The 15647-nt window shown below is 40.1% G+C and overlaps 1 protein-coding gene across 15 annotated transcripts in view; it reads right to left on the reverse strand.

Annotated features, from left to right (window-relative positions):
- Positions 1-15647, reverse strand: part of mycbp2 (MYC binding protein 2) — a 60450-nt gene that overhangs the window by 39937 nt on the left and 4866 nt on the right. For 10 of the 15 annotated variants that reach the window (XM_060876411.1, XM_060876409.1, XM_060876408.1 and 7 more), the window contains exons 3-20: positions 11590-11805; positions 10840-10993; positions 10116-10312; positions 8681-8923; positions 8501-8572; positions 8309-8405; positions 8127-8200; positions 6815-6953; positions 6585-6661; positions 4632-4836; positions 4073-4237; positions 3607-3765; positions 3251-3455; positions 2922-3067; positions 2559-2669; positions 2001-2105; positions 426-545; positions 120-201 (exon numbers count right to left, since the gene is read on the reverse strand). In XM_060876411.1, coding sequence (XP_060732394.1) covers positions 120-201; positions 426-545; positions 2001-2105; positions 2559-2669; positions 2922-3067; positions 3251-3455; positions 3607-3765; positions 4073-4237; positions 4632-4836; positions 6585-6661; positions 6815-6953; positions 8127-8200; positions 8309-8405; positions 8501-8572; positions 8681-8923; positions 10116-10312; positions 10840-10993; positions 11590-11805 — 2567 coding nt within the window. Of the gene's footprint in view, positions 1-119; positions 202-425; positions 546-2000; positions 2106-2558; positions 2670-2921; positions 3068-3250; positions 3456-3606; positions 3766-4072; positions 4238-4631; positions 4837-6584; positions 6662-6814; positions 6954-8126; positions 8201-8308; positions 8406-8500; positions 8573-8680; positions 8924-10115; positions 10313-10693; positions 10717-10839; positions 10994-11589; positions 11806-15647 lie in introns of those variants that run through there. The other 5 variants (XM_060876410.1, XM_060876399.1, XM_060876403.1 and 2 more) reach the window with 4 other exon arrangements.

Raw genomic sequence — 15647 nt, forward strand, 5'->3', positions numbered from 1 at the left:
CTTTGCAGAACAAAATAAAGCCACAGGTCAACAAGCTGGGGCTGACCAGTTTGTCTTATATTTAAAAGATTTACCCCAAAATACCATACGGTATCAAATTAAAGCCTCGTTATTATTACCTAGAATTCACATCGCCATGTCCAAGCTGTCCATGCTGCCCATAGCCAAATGTGTACACATCCCCATTCTCCATTAGCACCACTGTGAAAGAGAGATTAGCATACAGTTAAAACATATAGGAGTGGTATTTATTATGCATTGAGCTGCAAATAAGGTGATTTGTAACTAGTAAATAATATAATGTGATACAATGGAAACACAACTAAAAGCGCTGTGTAATTCTATTCTATTCTATATTACAAAGGTAATCAATAGAATTGTTGTATTAGCATCTGTTTGTATAGTCAGCTGTAGTTCTAGCTTACCAGAGTGGTGGAAGCCGCAGCTGACCTGCACCGCACGAAGCTCAGAGTCAAAGCGCACTGCTCCAGGAGGATAGGTAGTGATCTTACTTGCATCTTTGTCACCACGCTCACTGCTACCATCTGTAAAGAAAAGCACGGTTTGATGATGCTGGGAACCACCTCACATATACGACGAGAAAGACCAAGGCAATCAGTCACCTGAAAAGTGATTCAGAACTGGAGCTTCAAGATTAACAATGAAATGAAAGATTAAAGGCACGCACAGAGAATCGAAGGAAAATAAATACAGAAAAAGATGCTAGATGAGACCACAACAATAAAACATATGTAAAGTTACAGCTAATTAGGTGGGTTTCTTTTAGAAGGCATTTCAAACATAAAAAAATGAAATAAATAAATAATTGATGACAGGTTGCTTATTAAAACTAAGAGAAAAGCCCAGACATATGAATGATGAAATACATCAAAAATAAAGCATGTCACAGTCCTAATCAAACCAGCGAGGTGAACAAATTCTCAGTAAATAACTAACTAACTAATTAATTGAACAGGCAAAAGAGTGTGCCTTAAGTGTGAACATGAAGGCAGACATGCTCCCCCACAACTTCAGGGCTAATACACATCGGGGTCACACATTTTATCCACCACCAGAAGGTGTGTGAAACACTCTCACTCACTCATTTTCTACCGCTTATCCGAACTCTCGGAACCCTCCGAAATCTCAGGCGTCATTGGGCATCAAGGCAGGATGCACGCTGGACGGAGTGCCAACCCATCGCAGGGCACACACACACTCTCATTCACTCACGCAATCACACACTACGGACAATTTTCCAGAGATGCCAATCAACCTACCATGCATGTCTTTGGGCCGGGGGAGGAAACCGGAGTACCCGGAGGAAACCCCCGAGGCACGGGGAGAACATGCAAACTCCACACACACAAGGCTGGAGGTGTGAGGCGAACGTGCTAACCACTAAGCCACCGTGCCCCCGCGTGTGAAACAGTATTTGTATTTTAATAAACTGTTCCCTATATACTGTAGACGTATTGTATTACTTCTCATAGTCATGATGAATACATTTACTTTATCAAATGTGATGAAACGCCTCCTACTGATTTCACAAGTCAAATGCACCTGCAATAATAACACCATCTGCTTTTGTGAACTCTGTTGTGCACATATTAGCCAGACTCTGCAAACACTACTGCACCATGGTTGAACACATTTTTTTTACAATAATCAAGCTGAAATATGCAAATATTGAGTGATATTTAAGTCAAATTTATTTACCACATATGGAGAGCAGAGTGAACATTCATTCAAAAAGAGGAAAACAGAATATAATTAACATACAATTTATTTATGTAGTTCTACCATAGTGTACATAAACTAGTGAGTGAAAAAATAGCTAAAGAAAGGGAGAGAAAAGGTAAAAGTTTTATTTTTTAAAGAAAGCAAGAGTGAGAATAATAAAAATGGGAACAAGAAGGTAAAGAAGACTAGTGTGCTAAATGAGGGAAAAGAGCAGGAAGCTGGACTCCAAGCAGAATCTTTAGTGAAGACCATAGTACCTTTGAGTTTGTCCCGCATTAGCTTAAAGGCTTGAATGGGTCTTAGCCTGGCTAGGGCCTGCTCACGCTGGTTCATAAAAAGGGGGCCAGGGAATACAAGGGGGCCTATGGGGGGGAGAAAGAAACTTTCACATGCATGGGCAAAGCATTTCACAAATGGAAACACATGGCAAACCATAAAACACAAGCAAGGGGGGCACTTCCACATGAAAGTCACGATCACATGTAAAGGTTGTATCTATCCGTAGTATCTCTTTGGGTTACATTTATTTTAAGTAGATTTGATAAATCAATAGTGAAAGATTTCTTTTCAAAACATAATCAAATTTATTGTATGTGGACCAACGCAAGCCCCAGGCACACAACAGGAAAAAATTAGCTGCATGTGAAAAAGATTATAGGACCCAAGAGAAGCGATGCCCTGATTCAATAACTCCACAAAGCTCCAGGTCTTAAATACTTAAGAGGTATTAGCAAGGTGTCATAGCATTGAGAATCTGAAGAACTAGGAGTCTGTGGGAGAGAGTGTGTGTGTGTAATGTCATGACTGCATCTTACCTCTACCCTCTTCTAGCCTGTGGCGGCGATTGACGCGCTGTCTCTTCTCTTCCTGTCGGATCTGGATGTGTTCCTCTATATTAACGCCTGGAGGGGGAGGGACAGGCACAGCTAAAATAAAAACGACCCAGAAGCGCCAGGGCAGAAAAGAGGGGGCAAACAAGAGACAACATGGAGACGGTGAATGATGAGCATGAAAAGGAAATGCCAGTCAGTGGAGCGCACACACATATACACATGCACAATGCTGACAGGCAAAACAGTAACAAAAAAAATGTAGATAAAGTAGCTCTTCAACATGAAATGAATATGCTAGAGATGGTAGTGGATGGTTTGAAAACCAGTCGTAAGTTGGTGCTGTACCTAACAGCAGGTCTAGTGGTATCATCTCCTTCACAGCATCAAAGATCCCTCTCTGCCTGGCCTCTTGGCCATCCAGCTCACGAGCACAAGCCTTGCAACAGCCACATGAAGAGCAGCCCGACTCGCCAGAACCACAACCACAAATTCTAAAGAGAATACACATACACACACCCATAGACATACATTAGACACACAGACACACACAGACACACACAGACACACACAGACACACACAGACACACACAGACACACAACAAATCTAAAGACATAACAGCACACTGGCTAGCAATGTGAGTTCCTGCTGCGTTACTCTCATGTGAGTTACTCACCCTCCAGGCACTCTGTCTGGCCTTCCACTGCTCACACAGCTAGCTCCATATCCAGTGCAGTCTCCACATACAGTGCAAACCATACACTGGTCCAGCTTCCACTTGTGCATGCCTGGCTGGCACATCATAGACTTTTCCTCCTTCTCATCCAGCTCATCTTCCAAATCCTCATCCATTGCTGTAGCCATGTTCTCCACCCCAAAAGCTGTAAACAGTAAAAGCAGAAAATTAAGAAAAAGAATCTTCTTCAAATTACCAAGGCAGCAAACATGATGTCCAAAAAAAATCAAGAAATTACAAAATCACTAAATAGCTGCATTACTGCAAAGTTGAACTTCTGGAAAGCTGACTGTTACCTTTCCCTCCCTGACTCATGGCTCCTGTGTCTCGGCCACACTGGCCTTTGTTGTTTACTCCAAATGTCCACACCTCTCCGTTTTTAGTCAGCACACATGTATGGGCTTTCCCCATGGCTACCTGAGTTACAAAGTGCCCCTTCAAATCTGATACCTGACCTGAGAAAAGAGGAAAAACTTTAATTCTACCAAAGATTACAACCACAATATTAGTCAGAACCATTGCAACACATGTACAGGCATCACTTCAAATCAGCAAATCATCCTTTGATAACCGTTATCTTAATCAACTTAAATTAAGATAATATTAACTGTTGTTTGGCTCATACAATAAAGCAGTGGCAACAGGCAGAAACATCAAATGATGCTGTCAGGGATATATTATAGATAAGTTCCACACAGACAACTAACTGCCAGTCGATCCTTTATAAAGACTTTAGTGACAATCCCAGAGATAAGCACTTACAGGTGCTGTCACTGTAAATGGCATCCTTGCCAAACATGTAGAGTTCTCCATCCTTAGTTACTATGCTGCTGCTGCCATTGTTGCAGGCTGTGTATACCGCAGTCTTTGTCTCCAGCTTGATTATCTTCTTAGGCTTGTAGGGCTTTGGTTGTCTGCGACTCTTTGCTGAAAATGAGCAAGCATCAAAAGATCAACCAAATAGCAATTATCCAAGATATTAGACCTGTATATTATAGACCTGTATATAAGTACTTAACAGGTGAGTGTAAAATTGTTTTTTTTTTGTTGTTGTTTGTTTTTGTTGTTTTTTTTTACAAATAATAGAGGTCCATTTCAAATCTTGGTTTAATTTCTTTTAAAGATAATTATAAGACAAATATGTCAGCATGATAAACCGGACTCTACTCAATTCAATCTTCACAAAGTTTATTCACTAGTGATTAAATAGTTATACTGAATTAACCTGAAAGTGAAACCTCAATTAATAGGACTATATATGAATGAAACTGTTTAAAACAAGATTGTAAAAGATATGGAATAAAGGACAACAGAAACTTACTTGACTCTCCATCTTCTCCTTTGCTGGCAGATCCAGTGAAGAAAACACTGCCATCTTCAGCCACCAAAAGGGCATGGGAGCCGTCATGGCCCACTGAAAACTGTGCAATCTTAGGTGATTTTGTAATGGGCAGTTCAACCCATTTCCCTGCTGATGGTCCACCCTGTTTAATGCCAAGACTTTGGTACTTTCCAGTGTAGTAGATCTACAAGAAAGGTGAAGAAAGGTAGATAAGCAAATGTAAACCTTTATGCAGCTTTACTGTTTTCTCAGGTGGCTTTAAGACTGGTGCTTTATCCTGTGTAAATGGCCAAAGTAACTGTTATAAACAGAGGACTCTTTCACATTTGCAGCTGCTGCTGCATAAAAAAAAATCTAAAGTAAACAAACAAAAAATGACAAAACAAAGGCAGCATACATTAGGGCCACAAACAGCATGGCTGAAGCTTTAACATTTATATGATATCCACACAGTTGTAACAGGCAGAGTGTAATGGTAGGGTGGTGTGAAAGTCATGTGGTGAGGAAATGGTTGGATGGATAGACCATATTACTGCAATAGAAACTCAATTTCAATTCAATGTCTTCTAAGAATGTGAAGATTATATGACGGTGTAATGAGATGATAAAGCTTGAAATTTTGTTAGAAAAAAAACTGTAGTACTAAATTGTTTTGACAAACAGTCTAGTCTCATACATGTACAGTTACTGCAGTGTTTGCTGGCATTTAACTAATTTCAAAAGCTGTGAATTCCAAACAAAGTTTACTTGTTAATTCTGATTAGAAATCTTGAACATGCTATTCAAATCTAAGTTTTAAATCAAATCCAACCTTAATCTCTAAATATCCCTGTCACCAATATATTAGTTTGCAAGCTATCCTGCTAATCATTATTAGCTGCTAGTGTTTACAAAGTGGTTTTATGAAGATTGACAAAGCCTTGGGGCCTTTTTACACCTGGTCACTTCATGTGTTTTCTCTGATCCGATAGCTATCTGTTTTGTTAAAACTGTTCCATTTACATTAGGCCACATAAATGCGTCTTGGCGAATCGGATATCAATCCGATCTTTCTACTCCCGCCCAAAATGCAAATACAGTATATTTTACCTCATTTCCGGGGTAATTGAAATGGAACACGCTTTGGTGTATGCGGTTGCTACAAAAAACAGCATTTACTGTTTGCTGCCTTTTTGCTAACAGCAGCAGTGCATTTTAAGACCCAACGAGACACCTGGGTGAAAGATCGGAGCCAGCACTGGTGGTAAAACATATTTGTTTCTGGCGCGATGCACGACTTGCGAGTCACCTGCGAGCGACGTACTTCCATTTGGGACAAGTATAGCGCTGACTTTTGTGGTTTGAACAACCACATTCATTTACACCTGTCCAGTTTCATCTGAAATGCGTCCCAGACCACCTCCTGAAGTGGTCTGAACGATCGGATTTATATCTGTCTCGAAAACGTTTCGGAGGGCATTTAGACCTGGTCTTTTTACCATCAGATAGCTATCGGATCACAGAAAACGCATGAAGTGACCAGGTGTAAAAAGCCCCCTAAAGTTCTTTCGCCTAATTATTTAAAAGTGTAGAATAGCACAGTTTATTCCTGTTACTTAACCTTTTAAGTTGATTTATGAACTGAGTGCATTTTCTTGCTTTAATGTAGGCACTATGTATTCTCTGTGAAGTGTCGGCAGTTAAAAACAGTCTCACAGTGCTCAATGACAGTGACACCCTCAATGCCAGAAGTGCTTGTGTGCAAACACTCACAGGAAGAGATTGATGCACATTCACAAAAAATTAAGCAAAATAGTTGTTACCAATATCCTCTAACTTAAGTGCATTATCATATTTATGCAACACTGATCACTGATCTTATGTAACACATGGTATGAAATTCTTTATTTACACCCATTACTAGCAAAAAGGCATTATATTGCAAACACTGACCTTCCCAGAAGCTGTTTTCATCAAAGCAAACTCTCTACCAGCTCCAAGCAGCGCTGCTTCTTCATCAAACCCTGTGCCTGAGGATGTGACCACAAACACATTAAAACGTGCAGGATAAATTCATGTGACTTGGGTGATTTGTGTTCTATTAACAGGTAAATGTGAGATTAAGTGATATGCTCAGCAACATTTTCTAAAACCATGATGGAACACAGAAACAAGTGTCCTACTGATGATATGCAGGTCTTTTTCCAAATCGAAGAGAGAGATGCCACAGGCGTGGAGACACTTTCTAGCCAGCTTGAGCTGCAACTCCTGCTGCAAGGCCGGGTCTGTACTTGTGGCATATATTCGCACCACAAAGCCATCCTATATCAAATGTTACACACATTAGTGTTGCCAATTTTATAAATATGAATGTATGCAGTAGGTTGGTTCATATTTTGATGGTTCAAGATTCATACAGCATCTGGAAACATTATAATTATAACAGCTCTTGGGCTATAAATCAAGCATGCAACCTATTCACTGTACGCGTCAAACCAAATACCCCAGAATCTTAGAGTTATTTACAAGGCAAAAATACAGACTAAAAACGTCCAGCTAGTCAGATTCTCCACTCTTAATTAATTAGCCAGCAAGACAGCGTAATCACTACATAAAACTCAGCAGCATTTTAAAATAAGTCTAACATAATTGATGCACAATGCTTCCTAACCCTGTGGCACTGAATTTGGGTTGCAAGGTAAGTCTGTTAACACGAGATAACGTAGATAAACATAATGTCATCAAATAGCTAAAATTCAGCTAAACTTACCACTTAATAATGTGAAGAAAACTAGTGCTATTGTAAAAACATTCAAACTGAAGTTTTTTGTAAATCTGTCACTTGTTTATTACATTTATCAAGATAAACTACAGCAATCTGAATGTGTGCAATTGAACAATGCTGAGAATTTTCCTCCTGGTCGCAAACCAATGAACACCAACCAGCAGCTTCAATAGACAATTTGTCACAGACAGACGCACACAGCCACATCCGCCTCAGACAGCATGCCACTACAACTGAAGTGTGATATCCTGTTTGTATCATTGCGTCTGTATCACTGGGGTGAAGGAGGAAGTTACTGGGTATTGGAGTTTATTCTTTCTGTAATTCTCCTGTGCTTAAACATGACAGAATGCACATGCTCCTCCTCCAGGATATCCGTGGTAGCTGCCTAAATTCTGCTGATGGAAACATTTATGCATACAAACAAACCATCTGTCTGTCTGTCTGTATGTAACACTCCTTTGAAACAATACCATTCATATCTCATCTCCTCTACACTGGCACCATGTAATCAAGGACTAGGTGTAACTCTGAGAAAATGGCCAGATGACACACTGCATGGTTTCTTATTATGCTTATGGGGCAGGTTTACAATTCAAAAGGCAAAAAAAGTCCTGCAAAGAAGATCTCTACACAATTAACACGTTTAGACATGAAGCACAAAAGCTTAAAAATAGCTTTGGTGAGTTTGAAAACAAATAAGTACTTACATCCTTGCAGGCTGCTATCTGGTTGATATATTCTCCATCTGTAAAGATTATGTTCTGTCCCTCTGCTTGGAGACCTTAGAGAAAAAAGTACATCATTTAAATCCCAACACTAAACAAAGTCACTCTTTAAATGAACAACTGTTTGCACCAGCATGCACTTCCATAAATGCAGTTGTTCGTACCAGGCATTGTAATAGTGCCCTCCTGCTCCAGGGTCTCTGGGTTGATCTTGATGGCTGCCATGCTGTGACTGTTCATGTCCCGATATAACAGAAAGCCCTATCAAACAACACATAACAAATTTACAGCTCTTTGCTCCTGCGTGTGGCATTCATCATCAGCTCTCTGTGGAAGACAGGTAAGGAGTCTGTTACCTGAGCAAATCCCAACCACGACCTCTTCTCCTTTCGGTTCCTGATGCGAGATGTGGAGTTATACACATGGCCCTGCAATAACAGACTGTTTTATAATCGCATAATCTCATTTTACCTTTATAATATAATCTTGTGTTACCAAAACTAATTCAAAAACATTTCAGAAGGACACGGGCTTACCCGAACAGTGCCACTGTACCCTGAGCCGATTTTGTAGAGACCGTCCTTACAGAGCAGGTAAAGGAAGGATCCATCCGTTTGGAGCAGGCAGTGCTCATCCTCATCAATGCTCACCTCTTTTAGAACCCATTTGTTCATCAGTGCAGCTCGTTTGATGCCATTCCCAAACCAGTCCTGAATCTGGACCTTCCCTACTAACACTGCTTGTACACTCCTCTGTAGAGCATTCAGAATTGTTGGAACCTAAACAGCACATGCACACAAGTGTCAAGTGGAGTCTAATTCACATCTCAAAATGACTGTGCCAACAATGTCCATTTTTCTGGGCTTTTTAACAGAGCAATCAGTGTGTGAAACCAGAATTATAAGATACAGCCAGCATATAAGGAAGGACAAGTGTTTTTAATTGTGTGGCATACAAGTAACTCAACTAGTGTTATTTTGTTCATCAGAAATCAAGCATGATTTTAAGCATGATTTGTATGAGATAATAGCAGGTCATGGAGTATAAGATATAAAACCTACTTAATAAACACAGACAGAATAATGTATTTAAATAAAAAATCAAAAAAAAAAATCAAGCAGTGCATTTCTCAGGCCAACATCATTTTAGGCAAAGCATACTAAGACATTTTCTACATCAAATAGATTTATTATGTTTTCTAATGTAATATCATACCTGAATTAAGCTGTGAGCTGTCTGACTTAACAAAAGATTTTTACACAGATTCCACATACGACAATTAAACTAAAGAGAATTCACTCAATATGACTTGAATCAAACAGTCATGTAATAAACTATTAATAATAATAATAATAATAATAATATTATAAGCCACAACAAACCCTTTATGGCAGCTTACATTAAGAATTCTGAGCTTGAACACATGAGGCTGCTTGAAAAACTTTCAAAAGAAAAATGTTGAAAATGTCCATCAGTTATTATATGCTGAAGCCTGCCATGGAGTAAATAACAACTTCTAATAGTTTTAAAACCCGACACCACAAAAATCAATAAACCTGTGTGCAATTCTGTTATTCTGCTGTGATAAAATATACTCACGCAACTCTTCCTATTATTATGGGTCTGACTGAGCCTAATAGATTTTTTAATTGCTTACGTCTTTTGTATATCCTTTACAATCAATGTTGCATAGCAATTGCTTTTGTGTCCCCATGATGGATGGTGACTTAAGATATAATTTCTTTTGGATATGAGGATGGTAATTCTGGAGCTGACTAATATTCTCACTGCTCAGACAAGAACAGCACTGCAAATGCTCTAAGGAATGCTGTAAGAAATATATTACATTGATACTTTATAAATCCAAATAATCTTTTCAGATGATATCTCGAGATCTACTGATGTAGTTGTGTCTCAGTCAGAAAGCTCCTTTTGTATTCGGACAACATGCAGGTAAAAAGCTCCTCTAACCTGGATAGTCTGGCAGGCATGGCTGCCATTATTCGTGAGAATAGCAGATACAGCCTGCAGGATTTTTCCAGTGTCTCCCCAGGCCACCACCAAGCTGAACAGGCAGGCACAGGATAGAGCGGTCAGTGCTTGACCAGTGGGGTCATTCATTCCTGTACTCCGTACTGTGGTCTCCAGCAGCAGGTGGAACAGAGATTCTGTATACATAAGAACACCCACAGAAAGAATTCATTTTGTTTGTGTATGTGTGTATGTGTAAGAGAGAATGTGTGTGTGTGAGAGAGAGAGAAAGAGAGAGTGTGTGCGTGTGTGTGAGTGAGTGAGTGAGTGAGTGTGTGTGCGTGTGAGAGTGAGTGAGTGTGTGTGCGTGTGTGAGAGTGAGTGTGAGTGAGTGAGTGAGTGGGTGAATGAGTGTATGAGAGAGAGAGAGAGAGAGAGAGAGAGAGAGAGAGAGAGAGAGAGAGAGAGAGAGAGAGAGAGAGAGAGAGAGAGAGAGAGAGAGAGAGAGAGAGAGAGAGAGAGAGAGAGAGAGAGAGAGAGAGGACAAGAGCTAGAATAAGAGACGGACAGAAACACACCCAGCACATCTGGTGGTTCTGTCTGGAATGAGTGAATGGGTGAGTGAGTGTCTGTGTGCGTGTGTGTGTGTGTGAGTGAGTGAGTGAGTGAGTGAGTGAGAGAGAGAGAGGACGAGAGCTAGAATAAGAGACGGACAGAAACACACCCAGCACATCTGGTGGTTCTGTCTGGAAGCTCTCAGGCTGTTGCCCCTGTAGCATGTCCAGCAGTGCCTGCAGGCTCCTCAGACACAGTGAGGGGTGTGAGAACCGCGTCTCCTTTATAAGCTCAAACACTCCGCACAGTCCAATGCCAATGATCTGACGAAAACAAGAACAAGCCATGAGTGTTACTGCTCTAAGCAGAACACTTCTCATATCACTTCTGATGAAAGTGTTTATTAACTACACAAATAAATACTGAAAAATGCAAAGTCAAGCCTCTAAAATATGGTTATTTGAATCCAGACCTCCACTAACTACTAGCAAAATCGCTGAGTGTATAAGATTTGCTTGTTGGGAACGTGTTTTAGGAAACATGAGACAGCACTATCGTTAGAACAGGTGTGTAACGATACAGCATACTATTTGTATCAACTGATATGAGATGATTCAATATGTCCGTGTATTAAACAATTAATTTAACAATGTACTTATCAAGACGCCACTGTTAATTGAGCCAATTTGCTACGATCAGCAATGTCAGTCATCACTAAAGTCAGTTCATCCCACTGAACCTAATGCGTGTGAAAGCACAGTGCTAAAAAAGCCACCCTGTGTTGCAGGCTGCACTGCTTTCTGTTCACATAGCAACTACGCAGATGGCCTGTTTCTATGTGAGTCTAAATAAATCTACAATAACATGTTAATGTTAGGTATGCACTAGAGTCTTATCAACAATATTGTGATCCACTGACCTTGGGTAGTTTGACAGCAGGTTCACGATACTCCTCCTCTTCCTCACTGTCCGAGTCACCACTCTGAACAGAGTTCCGGGAAGCCAGGGCCAGGGAGGTCTCCTTTTGCTGCCAGTCCAGTACACAGCGCCGAACATTACAGTACACATTAAACGCAGATGGATTACTGTGGAGCTTGATGTCTGGGACTGGGAAGGCCCCATCAAGATTCTCTGTCTGCAAGAGGGAGAGAAAAGAGAGAAGAGGTAGAAGAGATGGGGTGGGGGAGAAAGGCTCTGTGAGATGGGTCTTCTACATAGTGAATATCATGAATAAGACATAAGCAAATAAGCACAACAAGGAAAGAGGATTAGATCAAAATCTGTTTTTGCAAATTATTGCTCAGACAGGCAGCTCACATGTGATTTCTAATATGTCCAAAGTGAACAGGATGGCAGGGACGAGTTCTCCCAAGTGACTCAACAGAAAAGCTTGACCTGCTACACAGAGGTTGTGAGTTCTAATCCACCGCTATCCATGGCCAGGAGTCAAAGAGAGCAAAACTAGTCATACACTCTCCCTTGTCGGGAATCTGGGAGCACATGCATGTAGAAGTAGACAGATATTCTATTCCCTCGAGGGTATTACATCATCCCCTGACGTTGCATGAGCTGCAGTTCAAAAAGATGTGATCAGCTGGCTGTTCATGATTCCTCTGAGGCCAGCTGAGAAGGCAGCCAAGCACATCTATTCAAACTAGTTCTAGCAGATTGTAGTCTTAGTTAGTTGAGTTTCCAGACAAACAATGCATGTGTGTGGGCTACACATTGGAGATGTCACTAACCTAGTTGAGTACCAAACAAATTTACCCCTGCAGAAACTTTGAAAATACGTACTATCGTTTTAAAAAGTAATAAGCTTTAAAAATAAGTACTATCGAGCGCAGTGATCATTTTACCTCTGTGACCGGAGTCTTTAATGCATGGTTTTCATCATGGACGCATTCTTTGAGCAAATGTGCATCCCAGGGACATTTTCTCCAATATTTTACATTACACGTAAAATTATTAACATGTTTTTTTTAGTTGCAGCAAAACTACTGCATATTTCAGCAGCCATATTTTATATGACCTCTCTCTAATTCACACAATATCGTAGTCGCACTCTATTTTGACCAAGACCAAATAGTCTAAAATGACTGCGGTTTCCAAAGCTGAAGCAAAACAAGACAAGAAGATCTCTGAACTACTGAAAATCATACAGCCAATGCCTATCAAAGATACTTAAATACTCAAAGTTGCTGTGTTGTTATTCGTGTTAATCAGAATGCAATAATGCTTTTTGTTTAATTAATAATAACTTTATGGGATTTGTTTGAGAGCTGAGATTCTTTGGGTTTTTTGCTCCCGAGCCCCAGGACACATTAAAAATGTAAAATGATCACTGCAAGTCTGGTGATATTTTGTTTATTGGGTAACTGTACATATGTCCTGTAAATGTTTCTAACGGTCAGTCATCACATCATCTGTATATGTTACACACACTACTGCTGCTGTATATTGTACAAAAGCACAATACTGTTATTTGCACTACCACGCACTCTCACACTTTATGTACATAACTGATCTGTCATATATTGTTATTCCTATTTAATACTCGTACTGTCTGTATTGTCTCACATCGGCTGTATTGTCTTGTATAGTCTGTTTTGTCTTGTATAGTCCAAGCTAAATGTATAGTATAGTGTTATTTATGTCTGTACTTTTGAGAGTCACAAACAGCTGGAACCAAATTTCTTGTATGTGTCAACGCCAATAAACCTGATTCTGATCCTGGTTCTGATTCTGATCAACGGATATTATTCAGAAATTATCACAAATGCAGAGTATTAAAAAAATATTCGACATCGAATATTTTTGGCCATATAGCCTAGCTCTATGTTACACACAGCAAAAAAAAAAAAAATCTCTTCCCACGCTCACTCAGCCAGAAAGTCATTCCACAGAACAAAATCACATCTATCTGTCACACCGGGTCTGATAGGGCAAGCTGTTACATGCTGTAATTTATAACAGCAATACCTTCAGTCCTCAGGTCAAGCCCTTGATTTGTGAAAGATCCCACCCATGTTTATTTGGGAGCACAAATAGCATGCCGTAGCATCCAGAGAGACACAGATAAAGATACGGAGAAAGGAGAAATGTAGAGATCGAAGCAGACTGCAGTGAGACTGACAGAACATTAGGAGGGATAATTGCTGCTTATGCTCCTCTCTGCTACAGTCACATTAATTGTTCTTATCCATGCCCAGGAACCATTCCTATTCACTAGGGAAAATAAATCTGATGCATGAAGAATATCCAAACACAGGCAGGAATTGCCCTCCAAAGACTGGTGTTCAGTTCAGGATGTGAGGAACGCTGTTGCTGTGGAGACATGCAACATGGGTCGTCTAGCAACAGCCAATCATGACCCAGCCACTCCCCAAATCTCTTCTATGTGTGCAAGTGTTTACTGGCATGTACTCAGCTCTAAGAGCCTAATAAATTTGTGTTCCTGGCATTGCAAACACAACAGCTATACATGGATTAATATTGATAATGATGTTAAATCACTGACCTGAAAGGTCTTTCTCAGAACAATGATGACTATAAAGCCAAACTCCTCACTACAAATATCCAGTGTTATGAAACTGCTTGAGCAACACATAAGAAAATGATTCTTCTGATCAATTTATTTACCAGCAAAACATACAGCATAGAAGTTTTTTTTTAAACAAACCCTGATCTTAACTGATGACGTATTGACGACTTGACAGCAGAAGTCATGTTACCTGGTATCTCTTAAAACTAGGACACAGCTTATTTGCTTGACAAGCCTTTAACGTGCTTCACTGTTCTCATCTCTCAGACACATACATAGTTCAGTATCTGACACTAGCTCAGGGATGGCTAACCTGCTGCTCTTTGCCCGGTTTCATGCAGCTCTTACGTTCATAACGAAGTTTGTATTTGTGTCTTTTTAATGTGCGTGTTCGCTTCACTTGAGTTCAATATGGCATTTCCATCAAACGCGCATGTGAGTGGGATGACAATACCTCAAAAGTTTCCCAGTAGGAGCAAGATCATTTGAGTAAACAATTTGTGTCAAGTTTGCTCTCAAAATGGCAGGGGAAAAAAGGTGATGTTCATGTGTGCCCATGTGTATGATGTGGTTCTTTGCGGTAACACAGTAAAAAATGTGGCTCTTGGTCTCTGACTGGTTGGCCACCCCTGCACTAGCTAGTCAGAAAACAGCCTCATAAATGTACAGATTTAATGGGTCAGGTAGAAGTGTGACACATACCTGTGTAACAGGCAAACAGTAGTAAATATGGCAGCTTGGATGTCTTCAGATTTTATTTATACCCTAGTAAAGAAAGACTACAAATGCAATTCATGTATCTGTCTTCACGTTACCTCCATTAGGTCCATGTTCTGAAAGCAGAAATTTCAACTTTTGCATTATGAAACGTAAGTTTTAATTTATTAAATTTATCCCCTCCTTGTGTTGCACGTACACTAGAAGGTGTCTAAATGTTAAATCATTTTAAATCACTGTTCCCTGATGTGGTATTGGTATTCCCCCAACAGAATCCATTTCTCTATACACTTCTAATTTCTCTATACTTGGTTTGATTTCCCAGTAGTTCAAGCCGCTTTGAATGGTTAGCTCTAAATAACCTTGCTAGTCGTGCTCAGGTAACCAGTGTCTGAATCTCCTGAAAGGTGAAGATATGCCTCTCAGAATTTACTGTCTCAAAATTGAGCATAACAATCGAATCTATGCATGTTATCCCATCGCTGTTGCTGTCACAATTTTATTATGAGATTTAGACGTTATAACCAGGTCACCAAATCAGAAACTGAGGACTGATCCAGCAATCCAGGAAACACTTCTGAATGCAAGAGTCCCTCGTGCACGGGGCACTATATGACATTAACCAGAGATCGTTCTGTAAACGGTGTTCAGATCAGCTGAACCCAGTGTACTGTCCTATTTCTAGACTATTCCTGACTTTCCCACAAGGACTGCTAAAC

The sequence above is a fragment of the Tachysurus vachellii genome, chromosome 8 (assembly GCF_030014155.1).
Source record: "Tachysurus vachellii isolate PV-2020 chromosome 8, HZAU_Pvac_v1, whole genome shotgun sequence".
Lineage (NCBI taxonomy): Eukaryota > Metazoa > Chordata > Actinopteri > Siluriformes > Bagridae > Tachysurus > Tachysurus vachellii.